We start from the raw sequence: 23,933 nt of genomic DNA, 5'->3' as shown, positions 1-23,933 counted from the left end.
AGTCTTCCTAATGTGTATAGTAAAAGTTTTAACCTACCAAAGGTTCTAAACATTCTTCTCTATCCAAAACTAATTAAAAACTGTTTTGGCTGGTATTGAACGGTTTTCCCTTGCATTGTGTTCTGGTATGAGGAAACTATCTTCATGTCAGCTCTGTTACCCCACAAAGTGCTGGGAACAACAGCCAAAATGTCAAAAGGGAGGCGTTTCTGGTCAGGATGAGGCTTCCCAGTGCTTCCACTGGAAGAGAAGCACCAGGGTACCTCTGGTGACTAAAGCTGCACCATCCTGGTAAAATCTACTCTAAGCATTCTGTTCCCCTATAAGCAAATCGAATCATCTACCCTGCAGACTGTCAGATTCAAGAATAGCCTCTGAAAGCCTTATTTCAGACGTCAGCATGTGACAACTTTATATAAATGACACATTACAGGTAATTTGATGAATTACAATGATTTCACAGCTTCTAAAGTATTACAATATGGAACTACAGGGTGTTTTGTCTATTTGCCTGTAGCAGTCTTTTAATAATAGCACTGTATATGAGTAGTGTCTGTCTCGGCTTTCCCTGGCACAGGCACTTTTACATTAATCCTTTGTTAAACCCTGTGCACTTTCCCTGTAGGAACATATGCATGGCTCTTTTGTGCAACAAGCGTGGCAGCTCTCCAGTATCTATATCCTTCACCGCTGGAAGCTGCCCGTTGGACTTAGACTTTTCCACTCTGGGTATGTGGGTCAGCTCAATGCCAGCATTCCTTGGTGAGTCACAAATGTAAAATGGACACTGTATCCATGCATTAGCCTCATGTTGCCACCCATGTGTGGCCAAGTTTGCTTTTGTTAAGATCTCAAGCTGGGGCTGAGAAAAAAAAAAAGCTTACAGAACGTGTGAGTGAAATCTGTCAACAATTAAAAATAATTGAGGTGGAATGCGGTTTTGACTTGTTGGGGTGGCACAGAAGGTGGCAAAAGTGACATAAGACAGAGCTGGGAAAATAAATCATTCTAATAACTGTACCACAACAGCCTCAAAGGGTTAAAAGCGAGCTGACATCATTATAATCCCCCGCCCAAAAGTCGTCTTATTTCAGTGATTAAGGCTAAGAGAAACTTTGAGCACAAGTACAGGCAATTGGTAATGCCATTTGTTAAACCTGCAGCTGTGTTGAAGTCACAAATTCCACTTAGATGACTTTTAAGGAGAACCTGTCCTGATAGGAATATGGGAGATGCCATTGTTGACTTATGCCGTGTACACACGAGCGGAATTTCCAACAGAAAAAGTCAGACGGGAGCTTTTCATCATATATATTCCGATCGTGTGTACGCCCCATCTGACTTTTTACGTCAAAAATTCTGACGGACCTAGAAAGAGAACATGTTCTAAATTTTTACGATGGAACCAATTCCTATTGGGAAAACCGCTCGTCTGTACGCTGTTCCGATGTACCAAAAACGGCGCATGCTCTGAAGCAAGTATAAGACAGAAGCTATTGGCTACTGGCTATTGATCTTCTTTTCTAGTCCCATCACACGTGTTGTATGTCAACGCGTTCTTGGCGGTCGGAAATTGTTGTGATCGTGTATCCGACAGCTTCATCGTAATTCTGTCAGAAAAACCTTCAGAGTTTATTCCGATGAGAAAACCGGTCGTGTGTACAGGGCATTAGTATTAAATGAATCCTTTATAGAAATTGACCCAACAAATATCCACCTGCTGTGAATGGCAATCAACTTCAGGTACCTATTGGTCACCTTCCATGGAGCACGTGGGGCTTCAAGATAAATGGTAGGGCTGAAAAATTAGAGACATTCAGCAGCCAGGCCATTTAATTTAAATTAGAAATATTTACGTTTGCTGAAGTGTACCTTTGAAAAGATAACTCTATGCATTTTAGAAAAATTAAATACTGTATATAAATTCGCTGTGACATGGAATACGATCTAGTACAGTTAGTGAAACAATTATGCATTTTGCAACCTGCCAAAAGATCATGCCCTAATTTCTAGTATAAATATATGTGGTAGCAATGCCAATGGACACATTGCTGAGGACCAAATCCAGAACCAGTATGAGACCCAAGCTTTACGGCTTGTTTTGGGCAGTGTAGTAATGCCATGGTCAGCATTCACACACATACACTACAAGGGTCTAATAAACGAATAGACATAGGTCTAAATGGACTGTACGAAAAAAATAAAATAACTTTCGACAACTAAAACATAGCAACCCACACATTTATACATGACCTAGTGTTCATTACTATCATTATGACAACAAATGCAGAATACAATCAACTTTGCTTTTTGATTAAGAGTCCACTCATACCAGATGCAGAGGGACCACGCTCGGCAGCTATTTCAGTGCAGTCCCATTGCAAGACAAGGCAAAGTGCCTCCTTCTCTAGCAGGTGGTGGTTGTGGTGGTGCGAGCTGAAAAAATGTACATCAAGCAGTACTTTTTTTTTTTTTTTTAGTGCAGTGTGACCCAATCCACTGCTTTGCACCAGGCTGCAGTCAATAGATCCACAATGATCATTTGTGGATCTATGAATGAAATGAAATGACAACAAAGTTCATTACAAAAAAAAAAAGGAACCCGTGCAATGCACAATTGTCATCCCAACACACACCGGTGGCTTTATTCTAGCACAGATGCTTGTGTGAATGAGCCCTAAAGCAAACTAACGCGACTTGTGCACCACATGAAAGCTCACAAGAACTTTAGCACAGACAAATAATAAATTGCAAGCTCTCTATGACCATGTTCAGATTAGCAATGAGCAGATGTGGAATATGGACATTTTTGCTGTGCTCATATTAAGTCTTCTAATTACCACAAAAAAGCACCAGATGGTTTAACCAGTGATGCACAGCAGTGGTGTCAGCTTACAGCCCAACTACAGTGCCTTGAAAAAGTATTCATACCCCTTGAAATGTTCCACATTTTGTCATGTTACAACCAAAAACGTAAATGTATTTTATTGGGATTTTATGTGATAAACCAACATAAAGTGGCACATAATTGTGAAATGAAAGGGAAATGATAAATGGTTTTCAATTTTTTTTACAAATAAATATGTGAAAAGTGTGGTGTGCATTTGTATTTAGCCCGCCTGAGTCAATACTTTGTAGAGCCACCTTTCTCTGCAATTACAGCTGCAAGTCTTTTTGGGGAGGTCTCTACCAGCTTTGCACATCTAGAGAGGACATTTTTGCCCATTCTTCTGCAAAATAGCTCAAACTCTGTCAGACTGGATGGAGAGTGTCTGTGAACAGCAATTTTCAAATCTTGCCACCGATTCTCAATTAGATTTAGGTCTGGACTTTTACTGGGCCATTCTAACACATGAATATTCTTTGATCTGAAGCATTGTAGCTCTGGCTGTATGTTTACGGCCGTTGTCCTGCTGGAAGGTGAACCTCCGCCCCAGTCTCAAGTCTTTTGCAGATTAACAGGTTTTCTTCTAAGATTGCCTTATATTTGGCTTCATCCATCTTCCCATCAACTCTGATCAGCTTCCCCATCTCTGCTGAAGAAAAGCATCCCCACAACATGATGCTACCACCACCATGTTTTACGGTGGGGATGGTGTGTTCAGGTTGATGTGCAGTGTTAGATTTACACCACACATAGTGTTTTGCCTTTAGGACAAAAAGTTAAATTTTGGTCTCATCTGACCAGAGCACCTTCCTCCACATGTTTGCTGTGTCCCCCACATGGCTTCTCGCAAACTACAAATAGGACTTCTTATGGCTTTCTTTCAACAATGGCTTTCTTCTTGTCACTCTTCCATAAAGCCCAGAATTGTGGAGAGCACGACTAATAGTTGTCCTGTGGACAGATTCTCCCACCTGAGCTGTGGATCTCTGCAGCTCCTCCAGAGTTACCATGGACCTCTTGGCTGCTTCCCTGATGAATGCTCTCCTTGCCCGGCCTGTCAGTTTAGGTGGACGGCCATGTCTTGGTAGGTTTGCAATTGTGCCATACTTTTTCCATTTTCGGATGATGGATTTAACAGTGCTCCATGAGATGTTCAAAGCTTTGGATATGGGTTCGCTTTTATAACCTAACCCTGTCTGATGTGTTCCTTGACCTTCATGATACTGTTTGTTCACTAAAGTTCTCTAACAAACCTCTGAGAGCTTCACAGGACAGCTGTATTTATACTGAGATTAAATTACACACAGGTGGACTCTATTTACTAATTAGGTGACTTCTGAAGGCATTTTTTCCACTAGATTTTAGTTCAGAGTAAAGGGGGGCTGAATACAAATGCACGCCACACTTTCCACATATTTATTTGTAAAAAATGCTGAAAACCATTTATCGTTTTCCTTCCACTTCACAATTATGTGCCACTTCAACGCCTAAAATCCCAATAAAATAAATTTACTGTAGGTTTTTTGGTTGTAACATGACAAAATGTGGAAAATTTCAAGGGGTGTGAATACTTTTTCAAGGTATTGTAGATTTGGACATGTGCGTAGTTGAAACTCCCATATTCATTGAGTATTGGGAGTCGGAACTCCCATATAGTTCTTGCCAAGTGTAAAACAGGCGCCACAGAGATTTTTGCAAGATTTGATCTGTCTGGTCAATAAATTCTACTAACAATGCAACGTGCAGGCTTACCTCGATAATCCATTAACATTAACAGTATAGCCACTTAGTAGACGTCAATTCATCTGCTGGTGAATTTGATTGATTTGATTAATAAAAGCATGAATCAAAATTTGTTTGTGGCTTGCCTTGGGCCACTTTTTGGTACAAAGCTCTACAATATTCCACTGCGGATTTAAATGAGATAGCAAACTGGTGCTGAACAAATGGTTTCCACTTACTGGGTTGCTCCTCATGGCCCCTCCGACCGCTCTCATGGCTTTCGAATTACCTACAACTTCAGCCAGCCCTTTATAGGTAATAGTTTCTCCCATTTTCACATTCTTAAGAAGCGTCAGTAGCACAGTTTTTGTGAAGGAGTCTAAGATGAAACAAAAAATTCCATGTTTAAGCGACACTCAAAAAATAAATCATACACATCGAGGATTTTTAATTATAATATAATGAAGATCCTTACCCATGGCTGCTATGAAGATATTGAGGCAGCCCACTCCAGTATGCTTAGTAAAATCTTATTTAAAGGGTAAGTTCACCTTCTGAGAATGCTACATGTTACACCTATACTTGGGGTGTAATGTGTAAAATGCTCCAGGTGCCACCTGCTGACTATATTGGAAATACAAAATATTCATATGCAATACTCTATCTTTATCTGACAAAAATCTCTTTAACCACTTCCCGACCAGCGCACGACGATGTACGTCGACAGAATGGCACGGGCAGGCATATTGGCGTACATGTACGTCCAATATTCGTTGCCGCCGTGCCATCGGGAGCGCGCCGCCGGCGGCGCGCTCCCGCGCTGGTCGGGACCCCGTGAGTCCGGTCGCGGGACCCGCGGACTCGATCGCCGCGGGCATCCCCGCGATCGTCTCATGGAGCGGCCGAATGGAGGAAATGCTGTATAAACAACATTTTTCCATTCTGCCTAGCAACTAGTGACGCTGATCTCTGCTCCATGTGATTGGAGCAGAGATCAGTGTACACTAAATGAAAGCCCAACCCCCCCACAGTTAGTAACACACCCCTAGGAACACTTAACCCCTACACTGCCACCCACTGGTTAACCCTTTCACTGCCAGTGTCATTTACACAGGAATCACTGCATTTATATAGCAGTGATTACTGTATAAATGACAATGGTCCCAAAAATGTGTCAAAAATGTCCGATGGGTCCCCCACAATGTCGCAGTCACAATAAAAATTGCAGATCGCCGCCATTACTAGTAAAAAAAAAATAATAAAAAATTATTAATAAAAATGCTATAAAACTATCCCTATTTTGTAAACGCTATAACTTTTGCGCAAACCAATCAATCGCTTATTGCGATTTTTTTTACCAAAAATATGTAGAAGAATACGTATCGGCCTAAACTGAGGGAAAAAAATGTTTTTTTATATATTTTTGGGGGATATTTATTATTACAAAAAGTAAAAAATAATGCGTTTTTTTCAAAATTATCGCTCTATTTTTGTTTATAGCGCAAAAAATAAAAACCACAGGGGTGATCAAATACCACCAAAAGAAAGCTCTATTTGTGGGAAAAAAAGGACGTTAATTTTGTTTGGGAGCCACGTCGCACGACCGCGCAATTGTCAGTTAAAGCGACGCAGTGCCGAATCGCAAAAAGTGGTCTGGTCTTTGACCAGCAAATTGGTCCGGTCTGAAAGTGGTTAAAGTACAACTAAAGGCAAAACTTTTTTTTTTTAGTTTTGGATAGAGTGCAGAGGAGTTAGAACCCCTGCAAATTTCTATTGCTATTGCTGTCGGGAGGTTCACTCTATTTGTCCTAAAATGAAAAAAAATATAAAGTTTTGCCCATAGTTCTACTTTAAAAGGTAACTGCACTTTTGTGGATAAAAAAAAATAGCAAAATGAAAAAAATAAATAATATAGCGTATACAATTGCAAAAAGTCATATTGTAATTGAATATTATTAAAAATGACCTTTCCTTTTCACTCTGCAGCTCTGTAATTTTCTGCAAATGCAATATGGCTACCTGAAGGCGTTCTGTACACAGGTGGTGTACAGAACCCCCTCCCCCCCAGATATGTAATTTTCTGGTTGTGTGATTACAGATTTTCTCAGAGGTCTGCACTAGGATACAAATTCGATTTTGAGCATCCCCTGCAACAAACGTCATTTTTGGTGAGATACTCCCAAGGGGAAATTAGGTACAAAGGGATGCAGACCCTGCAATGTTCCTCAGTGCCTTGCAGGTGCAGCTGCTGATTGATAATTACAAAACCACAGATTCCATTTACACATGGACACGGACAGCTAAATCTTCAGAGCAACAAAGGGTGGGAATCTGCAACAAAGTTTGTTAAAATCCCTGTAATGTACATAGATCACCCAGAGGGGAATGTTTTTTTTCTCCAAAAAAGTGGAGTTACTCTAATGCCGCATACAGACAATCGGACTTTCCTACCAACAAAACTGTGGATTTTTTTCAGACGGATGTTGGCTCAAACTTGTCTTGCATACACACGGTCACACAAATGTTGTCGGAAATTCTGAACGTCAAGAAAGCGGTGACGTACAAGACTTACGACAAGCCGAGAAAAATGAAGTTCCGAGCATCCGTGGAATTTTGTGCATTGGAAAATTTGAGAACCAGCTCTCAAACATTTATTGTTGGAAATTCCAAGAGCAGATGTCCGATGGAGCAAATACACGGTCGGAATTTCCGACAACAAGCTCACATCTAGCATTTTTTGTCCGAAAATTCCAATCGTCTGTACGCGGCATAAGTTACATCTGAATTCCAGGCAAATATAAAAGGGCTAATTAGATCATGTTATGGATCTATCATATTATTAACTGTATCTTTAAAAACTGTTGATAGCAGTACTTCAAAACTTTGTTTTTATCAGCTTTAAAGCGTAACTCCGCCTTTGTTGAGAAATAAACATCCCTCTCTGGGTGATCTATGTACATTGCAAGGATTTTAACAAACTTTGCTGCAGATTCCAACCTTTTGGTATTCTGAAGAAATCCATGTGTGTTTCTCTGTGCCTCCAAGTGAGTCTAATGGGAGTGGTTTCATAAATATCAATCAGCTGCAGCACCTGCAGGGCACTAATGAGAAAAGCTGCTGGGCCTGCAACCCTTTAGATGTGATTTCCCATTGGGAGTATCTCACCAAAAATTACATTTTTTGATGCAGGGGATGCCTGAAATCTGACTTGTATGTATTAGGCAGAATTATGTTTCTGGGGGGCATTCTGTGTACAGAACACCTCCAGGTTGCCATATTGCATTTTCAGAAAATTACAGCACTGCAGATTGAAAAGGAAAGGTAATTTTTAATAACATTCAATTAAAATATGTTGTAATTGTATACGCCAGAGGTAGTGAATTAAAATTCAAGGAGGTCCATTAGACTACCCCCTTATATCAGGTGTCCCCATCAGCGTGCCCACTTACATCGAGTAATCCCAACAGATTGCCCACTTACATCAGGTGCCCCCATCAGAGTGGCCCCTTAACATAATATGTAACCATCAGCATGCCCCTGCTAACATATGTGCCCATCAGTGTACCCCCTTAACATAAAATGTGCCCATCAGCATGCCCCTTATTTTATGTTAAGGGGTACTCTAATGGGTACATTTATGTTTAGGGACATGCTGATGGGCACATTTTGTTGTACCCATCAGAGTGCCCCTTAACATAAAAATGTGCCGATCAACGTGCCCCTTAACATAAAATGTGCCCACCAGAGTAAACCCTAACATAAAATAAGGGACATGCTTTTATGTTAAGGGGAACTCTGATAAGCATATTTCCTTTTAAGAGCAACACTGATGGGCACATTTTATGTTAAGGGGCACTCTGATGGGCATATTTAATGTTAAGGGGCACTCTGACAGGCACATCTTATGTTAAGGAGCACACTGATGGGCACAACAAAACACACATGCCCATCTGCATGCCCCTTAACATAAAATGTGCCCATGAGTGTTGCTCTTAAAATGAAATATGCCCATCAGTGTTCCCCTTAACATAAAATATTTCCCTCACTCCTAAGATATGTTTACTGTTTGCACCCATACCAAATATACCCATACAGCATATTAGATTAATTCACACACACTGTTCAACTCAATCCACTGGATGACAGCGTTTAATTGGCAATCACAGTTACTTGGTCTCAGGTACTGAGTAGAATGGATCACATAAAACTCTCAGAGCGTATCCACCACACTCTCTTTGACACCATGTACATTTTTTTTTAAAACGGTCCCCTTGGGATATTCCACAACCCTGAATAACACTTAATGAAACCCAATTATTATCAGCCTAGAACAAAATGGAGACGTAACTTACATAACCTTATGGAAAAAACGAATTCTGAGATATAAACAATATCATTTTTACAATGTATTGCTAAGTTATTTTGATATATACCATTTACCTCATATTAAGCATATTCCTGATATATATTGTATGTATCTATGTTTCTGTTATATATTTGTACCAAACTATGACCTTTTGCTACAATAAAATCGTTTGTAAACAAAAAAAAAAGAGATATGCCCATCAGAGTGCCCCTTAACATCAAATGTGCCCATCAGTGTGACCCTTAACATCAAATGTGCCCATCAGTGTGACCCTTAACATAAAATAAGTAGCATGAGTAGCATGCTGATGGGCACATTTTATGTTAAAGGGTACTCTGATGGGCATATTTTTTTTTTTTGTTTACAAACAATTTATTGTAGCAAAAGGTCATAGTTTGGTACAAATATATAACAGAAACATAGATACATCCAATATGCAATAATATAACAACAAAATATGCCCATCAGTGTGCACCTTAACAAATTATGCCCCACATAGCTTGAGGTCATGAGTCAGCACATTCGGCAAGCTGCAGGGGGGTGGAAGCCCGGCGAGATATACCTTGCAAGTGAGAGCCAGGAACAGGAAGCCAAGAGCAGCAGGGGGGCAGGGCGCACACGTGATGGGAGAGTGAGAGTGAGAACTGCGGTCAGGAGAAGGAGGCGCACACACAACATCACAAACCCACGGTCCCAGCAAACCAATGACTGCTACTCAACTGGCGGCCTGGCGGTCCAGGCAGGAGTGTCGCTCAGTCCGTGCTCAGATTGCGGGCCACCATGTAATGGCGGCTGGTAAACGCTATATTATTTTTTCTTTATTTGCTATTCTTTTCCCACAAAAGTGGAGTTACCCTTTAAATATTTCTCAGCACATATTGCTGTCACACTGGGACATTTACTACAGGAGATGACAAAGAAAAGGGAAAGACTCATCACTACAGGCTGTGGGGTGAGGAGGCACTCGTTTTCTTTGTACTGTGGCAGGGCCTTGTGAATCAGAGGAGACCTAAACAGAATTACAGATTTATTGGCAGGGTCAATAGTTCACATATTTGCATTTAAACTAAAAAATTTAATATTTGGTGAAAATTTAGTTTTAAAGTGTAAAAAAAAAATCCCATCTGAGTGATCTGTGCACATTGCAAGGATTTTTAACAAACTTTGTAGCGCAGCCTTACCCTTTTCTGTTCTGAAGAAAAAGCAGTTGGTTACACTCCGTTCTCACCAGACTGACTCCTAAATGGTAGGGCCTGGTACATTATAATCAGGAAAGTTACAATGACTCCATCCCTTTAAGTTTTTAACCCTTAGGAAGTATCTCACCAAAAATGAAATTCCTATTGCAGAGGATGGTTAAAAATGTTCTTGTATCTTAGTGCAGATGTCTGAGAAAAACAGCGAGCCTATCACACAAGCAGGAAATTACACTTTTTCAACAGGTCGTGAGAAACCTTTTTCAGGCATTTTTTTTTTCTTGTTCAATATTTTTTATTAAAAAGTAGATAACAAAGCATACAAAGTTACAAAAAAAATTGGGTTATTCATACATATCCATAAGAGGGGATGATTGAGTATTCCGTGGATCACAACAATACAGAAAAGTTGGGCTATAACAATCAACTATAAGGAATAAAAGATGGGGGAGTGATAAGCCCTCAAAAAGCAGTCATAGTATAACTACGGATATAATACAAGGTAGTACAACATTTCGAACATTAGAAGAGGATGTTCTGGTGGAAAACCAGAGTCACCAGTCATTAAAGTGGAGTTCCACCCTATTTTTTATCTTGTTTTTTCTTAAGGTTTAGTACCTATAGGGTTAATGAATACCTCCACCTCATATCTTCCTGCTCCTTGGCTACTGGCATATAAGTGTCATCAATCCCAGGAGTCAATGGGCAAACTGATTGATTGGTTGCCATACCAACGAGACAGGAACTTCCTCTGACACCACCATTGCTATGAAAACCTGCAATACAACAAGTGCTCCGCGGCTAGTTCACACTGCGCAGGCGCGAGATCGGGAGGTGCATGCTGGGTAGGGTAGCCAGCTGCACCGTATCCTGGAAGAAACTCTGAGCGAGCTTCAGATGCCCACACTCAACATGGGAGCTTACACGATACAGGGGTGCAGTGAGTACATTAGATATACAAAGAACTAAAATGATGACATATACAACATATGCCAGTTTAAATTACATAAGCTGTGACTATCATGGGGGGGGGGGGTGCTTTTGAGAAAAAAAAAACTGATTAGAGCTCAATTTTAAGGTCACCAGTGGTGAGGGAGAAAAAGAAGAGAAAGGAAGGGAAGGAAAGGAAAAAAAAAAGGAAAGGTGGGACGAGGCCGCTGGCTCACAAAGGGGCAGCAGAATATCTGTCTGGCAGTGCCGGAATCAGAGCAATCATGGTTCCAAGAGAGACGGGTCAAAGCTTGGTGAGAGAAAATGATCCTCTCAGGACTGCAAACTATCAGATGTTTCGGGATCTTATCTAGTATAGTTGCCTATTGCCAATCTCACTATGTATTATGGCTGGAGCAACTCTGTTCTTGGTCTCCAAAAGACAGAGTGATGGGATTTCCAAGCCTTTGCTATAGTTTGCTTAGAGGCCATCAAGATTTGTTTAGAGTTTTGATTCCAAGCATTTTGCAGACCTGCAGTGCGGGATGTGTCTAATGCCACGTACACACGACTGGACTTTTTGACGGACTAGGTACGACGGTCTTCCTGACGGACTTTCGGCGGAGTGCCGACTGACTTTCCGAACAAACGGACTTGGCCACACACAAGCACACCAAAGTCCGACGGATTTTAACGTGATGACGTACGACCGGATTAGAATAAGGAAGTTCATAGCCAGTAGCCAATAGCTGCCCTAGCATCGCCTTTCATCCCTCGGACTAGCATACAGACGAACGGATTTTTCAACCAGACTCGAGTCCATCTGAAAGATTTGAAACATGTTTTATTTCTAGGTTCGTCTGACTTTTGGGGAAAAAAAGTCCGCTGGAGCCCATACACGATCGTAATATCCGGCGGATTCATTCTGTCGGACCTAGTCCGTTGAAAAGTCCGGTCGCGTGTACGCGGCATTAGTGTCATGTTTTCAAACAATTGCCATTTGCCTGTGGTTTTGCCTGTTTTGGAAATTCTCAGCACACTCTATGGCAACTAATTACAGTTAGTATCTTGAGGTGCCTAGTTTTCGTGTGCTAATGGGTTATATCTACTACTTTGTTTGGCATAGTATGGAGTGAGAGTGCACAGGTTGAAGGAGCAGTCAAAGGTGTGCTCCTGACCTCATGGGCCCCATAGCAGTTGCATCCTCTGCTCCCCATGTAGTTAAACCCTAGAACAGGGATCTCCAAACTACGGCCCACCAGCTGTTGCAGAACTACACGCCCCATGAGGCATTGTAAAACTCTGACTTTCACAGACATGACTTGACATGATGGTAATTGTTGTTCCTAAACAACTAGAGGGCCATGGTTTTGAGACACCTGCCCTAGAAGAAGGTATTTTTCTAAAGAAGGTCTTTTTCTAAAAAAGCTAATTATACAGAAAGCAGATTACAGTAAAACCTTGGATTGTGAGCATAATTTGTTCCAGAAACATGCTTGTAATCCAAAGCACTTGTATATCAAAGCAAATTCCCCTATAAGAAGTAATGGAAACCCAAATGATTTCTTCCACAACCATTTATTCATAAGGCCTTAAGTTTATAGTCCATATAAAAAGATTATAGCAATGTGATAAGTTGTGTAACCACAAAATGTCCATCCACAAATGGAAGCCTCCACAAGGGGATAAGAAGCAAAATCCAGCAGGAGCTCCAGAGTATAAAAGAGAAGAGAGGCGCCTCTAAGTGTAGCAATATGATTACATTTAATGAAGGTACAACATTTAGCAACTTAAACGGTTGATGAGTAAAAGAGGCACATCTAAGTATGCAGGCATCCGGGGTAAAGCTGTCCACATAGACCATCCCCCGCACAGCCAGCTCTCACTGCTGTCAGTCTGCAATCATGACCGGGAAGACTACCCTGCAGTAGAGCAATCTGAAAGCGAGGCTTGAACCGCTCGTGGAGCGCAGTGTGGATGGGATGATGTTGATGGTGGTGCGGAGGACGGTCTACGTAAACAGATTTACCCCGGATGCCTGCATACTTAGATATGTCTGTTTTAATCATCAACCATGTGAGTTGCTAAATGTTGTACCTTCATTAACCATATTGTTACACTTAGAGGCGCCTCTCTTCTCTTTTATACTCAGTTGTGACATGACGTTACTTGTATATCAAGTCAACATATTTTTTAAAAAATGTGCTTGTCTTGTAAAACGCTCTCAAACCAAGTTACTCTCAAACCAAGGTTTTACTATATCACCAAACATGTTATGGCTAATGGTTAGTTACTGCCAGTCCCAAACACTCCTATCTTTGGCAAGGGAACATGTCACATGTAGACATCTAATGACTAGCTGTTTGTAGCAGCATCTGACACAGCAGACATTTTGATATGACCACATACATTGTGATGTGACTGTTATACGCTCAGTGTAAAGGCAGCTTGTTATACAATAGATGGGGTTTAAAGGCACTTCAAATGACTTTCCCTTTTACAGCTTGAGTAGACAAATCTTTACACACATCAAGAGCTGTGATTTGTGGGCTGCTCAGAATGATTTATGACAGCTGAAACATGTGTTTCCTCCCTTCCACTATATAAATCCAGGCAAGTCTTTGATAAAGCTGCACATGATACGCTTGGCTGCCAGTCAGCTTATTTCAATACTGTACATACATGACCGCATTCTCACAGCCTCAAAATACTTTTTACCTAAAAATATTCTGAGAACAGAGGCATTGCACATATCCCCACTTAACATCTATTACCAATAACAGCTTATTATTTAACACCATCACATTCTGTAGTACTTGACAGAAGATGATAACACATGTTCATCATTCCCATTTTGGGGGGGGGCCTTTAGGCCAGGCTCACACTACTGCGTGTGAAGCCAGCCTTAAAGTGAGTGCATGTGATCAGCGCAGGGCCAATCAGCACTGTCCATACAGAGGGTCAGGGGTCCTGCAGCCTCATAGGACAGTTGGAGGAGAATGGAAACTCCTCCTACAAGCTTTATCAGACACTTCTAGAAGTCACAAGACTGGTGATGTTATATATTTATCAGTTTATATTTACCAAAACAATTGCATTTCTATGTTCTGTGTAGTGTGGGAGACCAGATATAGTGAGTGCAAGGTCCTGGGTTTAGTAACACTTTAAAGCCCCTTTCACACTGGGGCGCTTTGCAGGTGCTACAGCTCTAAAAATAGCACTTGCAAAGCGCCTTAAAACAGTCGCTGCTGTGTCTCCAGTGTGAAAGCCCTCGGGCTTTCACATTGGAGCGGTGCGCTTGCAGGACGTTAAAAAAACTCCTGCAAGCAGCATCTTTAGAGCGGTGAAGGAGCGGTGTATACACTGCTCCTGCCCGTTGAACTCAATGGGGCAGCCCAGCTATACCGCCGGGAAAGCGCAGCTGCAGCGGCCCTTTGTGGGCGGTTTTGACCCTTAAAACTGCCCCGCTAGCGGCCGAATAGCGCCACTAAAACTACGGTAAAGCGGCACTAAAATTAGAGCCGTTGACCGCCAATGCCACTCCCACCCCAGTGTGAAAGGGGCCTCAGTAGGGTCCCAACTTCAAAAGTGTAAAATTATATAATAATTTTCACATTGTGTTTCAATTATTTCTAGCTTACTCCTAATAATTTGAATGACCTTAAAGTTTGTGAAGATTCCAACACTTCTTTCAGTTCAGTGACACAAATTCACTATGCCCTTTGGAGTAGGAACTGCTGTGTCACAGAATTCACAGAGGCTGCCTTCTGAGCTACCTCTGAGAGGTGCTGAGGGGAGGAGATTCAGGAGGGCGGAGTCAGTACAGCAATCACTGCTTGCAGGCAGGAAGGTACCATTGGATATGTAGTCCTTAAAAATTGAGGATAAACAGCTGACAAGCTGAAAAGCATGCAGGGAAACCAGGAAGTTGTGGAAAGAAATGGCCAGAAGACAGGCAGGACCATGAAAGGATTTTTCAAGTAAGCTTACATTGGATTGACAATTATTGTAACTATTATATGTATTGCTTGTTGTTGCCGCTACAAAATGAAAGTGTATGCTGTGACCACTGAAATGGAAAGTGTTTTTTCAATTATTATATTCCTTTTCCTGTCAGCACACAGACTCAAAAAAATACTACTGCTGTGAAAATATAGAGCAATAGCAGGTGATATCAGTCTACACAGACTGCTAGGAAGGACACTTGCCTTCTCCAGCACAGGGAGGACCATAGGATCATCTGGCTTATACACATAGCATCCTGTCTCAAACAGGGGCTATTGACTAAATGTCGTTTTTGGCTGGGTGGTAGTGAGCCCAGACTGATTGCATAGTTTCCCACTTGGTCTTTTTCTAAACTCAGTTGGGCGATTTCTCACTGTTGCCAGTAGGTGTACTGGTACCACAGGCAATAGCATGAGCTTTCATAACATGAGTTATGAATTTATATACTTCCTGCAGCCAACCCGGTAGGAAGTTCAAGGCCAGTGGTGCCTGCTAGGGGAGGATATCAATATTTGGGCCAGGCCTTGGGATCTCTCTCTTCCATCAAGCTGAGACCTGAGGACGTGCTGATGGACTGAGCTCTATTAGGCCTCATAGCTGGTGTGGGGTCTACCATGTGCTGAATGTTGGAGCTAGGCCTTAAGTGGTCCCAGAGCTTTACTGCCTGGTGATGGAGGAAGCTGCACCAAAAAGGAGACCAAGAGGAGGACTCTTTCTGGAAAAAGCCAGGAAGAAGGATGCATTCTCAGAAGGGCTTGGTGACTTGCTTGGAGGAGGATGCACTGTGCCTAGGAAACAGAGAAAGAAGTCTGTGAACCAGCTAAGATACTGCCTACATTGTTGCAAGGTCAGCTTAAGGGTTGTGGCACTGTGAAGCTGGACATGGATCAAGAGAATCTGTAAGTGATATGCATGGTATATGGGACCCCAACCCTCACCTCCTTAACCGTTCTGCAATAAATCTTGAACAAGACAAAAGTGACTGACACTCAGTGTTCTTTCTCAGTCCCCCATTTTAGACATGGACTCAGCCCTGGGTGAAATGCTGGGCCATCCCCTGCCTCTGGAGGTGCCCCCATGCTTTTAAGGCGTCAGGGGGGGGGGGGGGTGCTATATACAATTTTACACAGAGAGGATACAGAGAACAAGCATCCAAGCAGTGCTGGACTTACTTCTTAACACATTGATAACACTGCCCTCCGATACCTCCATGTTCCCATTATTTGAGATGCAACTTCTTCAACTACAAGTAAAACAAAGGTCATTTTCACAGGACCTCTTTCAACTCACACACCTCTGTATATGGGTGGCTACCCACACACTACTGACCCCTCTGTAACAACCTATTTGGACACCACAGGCACAGTGACATTAGGTGTTTTTAATATGATAGGATTTTCACTTCTTAGCCCTTGTACACACGGTCTGACATTCCGATGGACAATGTCCGATATGACCGCGTTGTCGGATAATCCGACAGTGTGTGGGCTCCATCGGACTGTTTCCGTCATCACGTTAAGTACGATCGGGTTTTCTGACAACTTTGTCCAACTGTGTGTATGCAACAGTTTCGGACAAAATCCGACGGATTTGGATGTCTGAATGTCCGACCGTGTGTACAAGGGCTTAGACTATATCTACATTATCTGCAAAGCTAACCCTGAGGAGGGAGCCCAGTGACTCCGAAACACGCTGGATAGGTCTATGCACCCTCTGCATGTAGATACCAATATAGATATTGTGTTAAATGACATTGCGGTAAACGTGAACCCTGCGTTTTATTGTGCACAACATTATTGATATATTTGTTATTACTATATTTTGTAATTTTTTTGATAATAAAACGACTGTTTTTAATTATATGTCTTCTCTGAGCTTTTGAAGTCCTTTTAAAAGGGGAGAAAACAATTTTTTTCTAAAATTGGTCTCATAGTGCTCAGAAGAACCCCTTTCATTCTTTGTATTGTAGTACATGTTTCTCTGGGTCCAATCATTTCATAATATTTGGTGCTCCTGTGATGTTTCACCATCAGTTTTCTAAACTCCCACTGCAACCCCTCAGCAGCAGTATACTCCTTAGCAGGTTATAAAGAAGGGATATATATGAAAATTGGGTATTTAAAATGTTTGTTAACCTAAAATAAAAATAAAATGGATCCTGTCCCATTAGAGCATTTTATACAGCACAGAAATACCCAACTAATCCTGCCTGGCTATGCCCTCCCCTCTGTAAACGGACTACGGTATATCATGGCTGCTAGGCCCTGACACTGTGGTCAGTTTACGTGCCGCCATCATCCGCAACCCTGCTCTCCTCTGTGCTCCTGTGTCCTCCCCTCCCTGCCTGTCAGCTCATACCAGTGCTCACCCCCCCCCCCCCCCCCCCCACCTGTTGGTATTATAACTTTTTGTTGTTACTACAATCCCCTTTGTTATGAGAAATGCTGTGCCTCCCTGTGTGTGTTTTCTAAACAATCCCCTGATAAATACCTTATTTTAGTGTGCCACTCGGTGGTCACATGACCGGCCGTCTCTCTGCTCCTATTGGCTGACATTAGCAGGGGGTTTCTCGACTCCACCCACTTTTCTGTCAGACCTGGAGAGGAGAGAGATGGCTGGTCATGTGAGTGCCAATTGGCTCTAAAAAAATAAGGTATTTATCGCTGGATTTTTTAGAAAACACATACAGTGGGGCACAGAATTTATTATAACAGAGGGGATTGTAGTAACAACAATAAGTGGGTTAACAACCACTTTAATGTTTGGACACAAATTATCCCCTTTCCAATTCGCTTCTACTAACTGCCACTTCACCCAGGTGCCACAGGTTATACGAGCCGTCTCTATTTACAGACTGAGTGCTAAGAAGAAAGCCACCACACACCGCAGGGATCAGTGGTGTCTACATTTATAAGAAAGATATTAGCAAGCTTGACATTGACTGCCCTCCTCTAGGACTACCCCTCTAATGCGCTTCACCCACAGGGCTTAGTCACAGTGGTGGACAAGACAAGGGCTGTCAATGTTGAGCTTGTGGATATCCTTCCTAAGTTTACACCAGTGATCCCTGGTGTGTGTTAGCACTGTGTAGTACTTGTCTGCCTGTACCTCATACAGCAGGCAGTTACTGAATGACAGAAGCATCAATTAACTACCTAGAGTTCTCATCAGCACCCTGGTAATTCAATGAGAACTACAAACCGTCAGCTGCAATGGTTGATGGTAGTTGTAGTTCTCCCATTCATAGAACTCTATGAATGAGTGATGTGGGTGTAGCTTGTGTAGCTTTAGGGCAGTCTATGTCAAGGAAAGGAATTTGTGTCTTAAAGTATAACTTAAAGCGGGATTGCACTGTGGAAAAAAATATTAAAAGCCAGCAGCTACAAATACTGCAGCTGCTGACTTTTAATAAATGGACACTCACCTGTCCCGGGGTCCAGCGATGCCGGCAGCCGAGGCCGATCGATCGCTCGGCTCTCGGCTGCTGCCGTCACCATTCTAGGTGAGGGAATCAGGAAGTGAAGTGAAGCGGCTTCACTTCCTGGTTCCCTACTGTGCATGCGCGAGTCAAGCAGCGTAATAGGAATTGTCCGCGCTGTCTCTGGGACCCGTGTGTGTCACAGCAGACAGCGCGCAGGACCAGGAAGAGGCATAGACTCCCGTGGGAGTTTATGCCCGGAAGTGGGTGTAAATACCTGTCTTTGACAGGTATCTGCACCCCCCTCCCCCCTGAAAGGTGCCAATTGTGACACCGGAGGGGGGGAGGGTTCCGATCAACAGAAGTTCCACTTTAGGGTGGAACTCCTCTTTAAGGCACGCTTTTGTGTTTGTTTGTTTTTTAGTTTTGAATACAGTGGAGAAGGATTAGAACAGCTGTCAGATTTTATTGCTGTCTGTGCCCCTGTTAGGGAGATTCACCCTCTCTATTAGTCCTGTTTACCTTTATCAACAAAAGTGAAAGAAATCCCAGATTTTGGGTTGTCCCCAGAACAGGAATATAGGGGAAATTTTCCAATGGGGATGCTAGTTCTTGTGACACTGGGGATTCTTATGCAACTAGGGATTCCCTCACTAGGTGGATTTTTTATTTGCTTCCTGTTTTGGCTATGGGACAGGAAGTGAATGGAAATCTGCTCAATTGGACACACATGGCAAAAATAAACCTTACAGGGGTTTGAACCCTCCCTCGCTCAATCCTCAATCAAAAGTTAATTAAAACATTTTGTCTTTAGTTCTACTTGATCCTTATTCAGGCTCTTCCAATAAAAGGGTCTCAACTGTGTTGTTGCAGTGCCACCTTGTTACATGCACCCCTGGTGCAGACTAAAAGTGCCCTTGTTGACCAACATTTTACATGCATGGTTCACAAATGTAACAATCACTAAAGCAGTCTGGAGAGATTGGTAGCTGACACTGGAAGGAGTGCATGTAGACAGGAAGTGGCTGAAAGACTGGAGGAAATTAGCAGCACTGAGAAGAAAATGGAAGCATGCAAAAAGCTGTATACAAAAGTGGCAATTGTTTATGATGCATGATGCATTAGCAAACTAAATGTTATCTAATTCGCCTTTATTCTCTACTTTAAGGAGCCATAGCACGTAAGGGATAGGTACACACATTGCACACATAGGTCATATATATTTTTTTTTTACTAAATTTATAGTTTATTTACTAAAGCTAAAAAGTGCAAAATCAGGCTCACTTCTTCATAGAAACCAATGAGCTTCTAACCCCAGCTTGTTCAATTAAGTTTTGGTAATAAAACATGGAAGCTCATTGGTTTCTATGCAGAAGGGAGCCTGATTTTCCACTTTTCAGCTTTAGTAAATAAATAAAAAATAAATAAATGTATATATATATATATATATATATATATATATATACAGTGGTGTGAAAAAGTGTTTGCCCCCTTCCTCATTTCCTGTTCCTTTGCATGTTTGTCACACTTAAGTGTTTCGGATCATCAAACCAATTTAAACAATAGTCAAGGACAACACAAGTAAACACAAAATGCAATTTGTAAATGAAGGTGTTTATTATTAAAGGTGAAAAAAAATCCAAACCATCATGGCCCTGTGTGAAAAAGTGATTGCCCCCCCTTGTTAAAACATACTATAACTGTGGTTGTCCACACCTGAGTTCAATTTCTCTAGCCACACCCAGGCCTGATTATTGCCACACCTGTTCACAATCAAGGCATCACTTAAATAGGAGCTGCTTGACACAGTAAGGTCCACCAGAAGATCCTTAAAAGCTACACATCATGCCGAGACCCAAAGAAATTCAGGAACAATTGAGAAAGAAAGTAATTGAGATCTATCAGTCTGGAAAGGGTTATAAAGCCATTTCCAAAGCTTTGGGAATCCAGCGAACCACAGTGAGAGCCATTATCCACAAATGGCGAAGACATGGAACAGTGGTGAACCTTCCCAGGAGTGGCCGGCCGCCCAAAATTACCCCAAGAGCGCAGCGACGACTCATCCAAGAGGTCACAAAAGACCCCACAACAACGTCCAAGGAACTGCAGGCCTCACTTGCCTCAGTTAAGGTCAGCGTTCATGCCTCCACCATCAGGAAAAGACTGGGCAAAAATGGCCTGCATGGCAGAGTTCCAAGGAGAAAACCACTGCTGAGCAAAAAGAACATCAAAGCTCGTCTCAATTTCTCCACAACACATCTTGATGATCCCCAAGACTTTTGGGACAACATTCTGTGGACCGATGAGACAAAAGTGGAACTCTTTGGAAGGTGTGTGTCCAAGTATATCTGGCGTAGAAGGAACACTGCATTTCATAAAAAGAACATTATACCAACAGTAAAATATGGTGGTGGTAGTGTGATGGTCTGGGGCTGTTTTGCTGCTTCAGGACCTGGAAGACTTGCCGTGATAAAAGGAACTATGAATTCTGCTGTCTACCAAGAGATCCTGAAGGAGAATGTCCGACCATCTGTTCGTGTACTCAAGCTGAAACGAACTTGGGTTCTGCAGCAGGACAATGATCCTAAACACACCAGCAAGTCCACCACCGAATGGCTGAAGAAAAACAAAATGAAGACTTTGGAGTGGCCTAGCCAAAGTCCTGACCTGAATCCTATTGAGATGTTGTGGTATGACCTTAAAAAGGCCGTTCATGCTCGAAAACCCTCTAATGTAACTGAATTAGGACAATTCTGCAAAGATGAGTGGGCCAAAATTCCTCCAGGATGCTGTAAAAGCCTCATTGCACGTTATCGCAAACGCTTGGTTGCAGTTGTTGCTGCTAAGGGTGGCCCAACCAGTTATTAGGTTTAGGGGGCAATCACTTTTTCACACAGGGCCATGATGGTTTGGATTTTTTTTCACCTTTAATAATAAACACCTTCATTTACAAATTGCATTTTGTGTTTACTTGTGTTGTCCTTGACTATTGTTTAAATTGGTTTGATGTTCCGAAACACTTAAGTGTGACAAACATGCAAAGGAACAGGAAATGAGGAAGGGGGCAAACACTTTTTCACACCACTGTATATATATATATATATATATATATATATATATATATATATATATATATATATATATATATATATATATATATATATATATACACATATTTTACACTGTGTATATATATATCTATATATAGATATATATACATACATGCTGCATATGTATGTAGATACATGTAGAAAATAGTCATTGAACTCTCATACTTTCAAAGTTACAGAAGTTTGCCGGGAGGGAAGAGTGCACTTTTCATATGGGTTAAGTGAGTGCAAAAATGACTTGAGACTGCAGGGAATGATAATCACTTTGTTAGGGAGAAAAATATGTTTAGTCTTTTAATATTATAACATTAAGCAAATTAAACATAAGCATAATCCAGGTGATACCAGAAGAAGGTCACCAAAGAAATTAACTTTTTTGTTCATTAATTTACATGGATTAGCAGAGGGCAAAAAGATAGCAAATCTGCTCTAGTTTTTCCCTATGATAGAATTTCAAACCTTGTGCCGTACTGTGGCGGTGGGTTGATGGTGGGGTTAATCAGTCTGATTTGTCCTTTTAATTGCTTTCTATTCAAAGAAAATTCATTAGGTAATGTTCTCTTCAAAATTCATGAATCAATTTAACTGGAGAAACCACATTAACAGATTTGGGATCATTAGCACAAGTATCCACGTTCTTGACTGCTGAAAGAATTTCCTTAGGCAAACACGGCTCTTCCTTACTGTGATATTACTTAAAGAGGAACTCTGTTCTACTTTAAATTGAAGTGCTATTGAAATTGCTAAATATCTGCAGTTGCTATTTGCACATACTTTAATAGAAAAGGTAAAAAAGTTGATATGCTGTCCACCCAACCACATCAACATCATGATGTTGCATCATGAACGTAGAATTTATTCCTGGTTCAGATATGATCAATTATGACATGATGATGGAGCGTGGTTGAAATTAGGTCCTATTTTTATTTATTTTTTTCCTTCCAGAAGTGCCTTACTTTATTTCCTGAAGATACGTTGGGGTTAAAATAAGTGGTCTTTTTTTATGCAAACTGTGCTTGGAAGACTTTACCTTTGCGGTTATATTCACAGTGTTGCGGCAAGTGCCAGTGCTCACATATATTCGTTGGGGTGTACTACAGCACAAGTGCATTGTAATTTTATATTTATCATTTTAAGTATTACAGGTATTTATATACCAGTACTGTACAAAGGTTTTAGGCAGATGCTGTACAGTAAGAATGCTTTCAAAATTATTTATTTGAATTGTTTATTTTTAATAATTTACAAAATGCAAAGTGAGAGAACAGAAGAGAAAAATCTAAGTCAAATCAATACTTGGTGTGACTACACTTTGGCTTCAAAATAGCATTGATTCTTCTAGGTACACTTGCACAAAGAAGATGTCCAGAAGCGCAATCAGCACAGAACTGACAGAAACTAGTGGGATAGAGGTACACCTATCTACTGTCTCGAGAGGTCTGGCCAGAAGAGGTCTTCATGGAAGGATTGTGGCCAAAAAGCCATACCTCTGATGTGGAAACAAGGCTAAGCGACTCAACTTTGAGCGAAAACATAGACAACGGAGTTCAGAAAAATAGCAGAAGGTGCTCTGGAACTGAGAAGTCAAAGTTTTAAATATTTGACTGTAGCAGGAGGCAGTGTGTTTGATGAAGGGCTGGAGAGCTGTTCAATAATAAGTGTCTCTATGCGGCAACAGTGAAGCATGGTGGGGTGGAGATTCCTTGCTAATTTTGGGATGCATATAAGCAAATTTAGTTGGAGATTTGGTCAGGATCAATAGTGTCCTCAATGCTGAGAAATACAGGCTGTGGTTTAGTGAATTTTGACTCCTCAATCCCGTGCATCTGCTGCAATTTTTCTGCACCTCAGTTCTTATGTTGTCATGCATGTTGTCACTTCGCTTTATTTCCTCATCGGAGAAATGACTTTTTGGTTGCAATTCTTTAGACTGTGTTCACACCATGTGTGGCCGTGGGGCACAGCAAGAGGTCTGGTGCGTCCCCGTTCACTGTTTCAGGTCCGAATAAGGTCCACATTTTTGGCTGAGAGACAATTACACTCTCCTGTCATGCGAATTGGATGCGGGGAAACCTGCATCCAATTTGCAATCGTGTGAACCCAGCCTCAATGGAGACCACTTTTGGCCAAACCTCTTTTGACAGTAGATGGGTGTACCTAGATCCCTCTGATTTCGGAAGTAAGCATGATGTGTCTTTCATCTGCTGCATTAAGTTTCCTTTGCCAGTCACTGTATCTACTGGCCTTAACGTTGCCATATCAATGGCTTACTGAGTAACCTAGATCCATATCAATGGTC

General features: G+C 41.6%; 1 protein-coding gene across 2 annotated transcripts in view; it reads right to left on the bottom strand.

The window, feature by feature from the left end:
- Positions 1-23,933, bottom strand: part of MGMT (O-6-methylguanine-DNA methyltransferase) — a 785,996-nt gene that overhangs the window by 59,036 nt on the left and 703,027 nt on the right. For both annotated transcript variants that reach the window (XM_077455517.1, XM_077455515.1), the window contains exon 5: positions 4,849-4,988. In XM_077455517.1, the coding sequence (XP_077311643.1) occupies positions 4,849-4,988 (140 nt within the window). The remainder of the gene's footprint in view (positions 1-4,848; positions 4,989-23,933) is intronic.

Source organism: Lithobates pipiens, unplaced genomic scaffold (assembly GCF_037356315.1).
Source record: "Lithobates pipiens isolate NorthernLeopardFrog02 unplaced genomic scaffold, aLitPip1_a1.2 Scaffold_25, whole genome shotgun sequence".
Lineage (NCBI taxonomy): Eukaryota > Metazoa > Chordata > Amphibia > Anura > Ranidae > Lithobates > Lithobates pipiens.
This window is presented reverse-complemented; position numbering and strand designations above follow the sequence as displayed.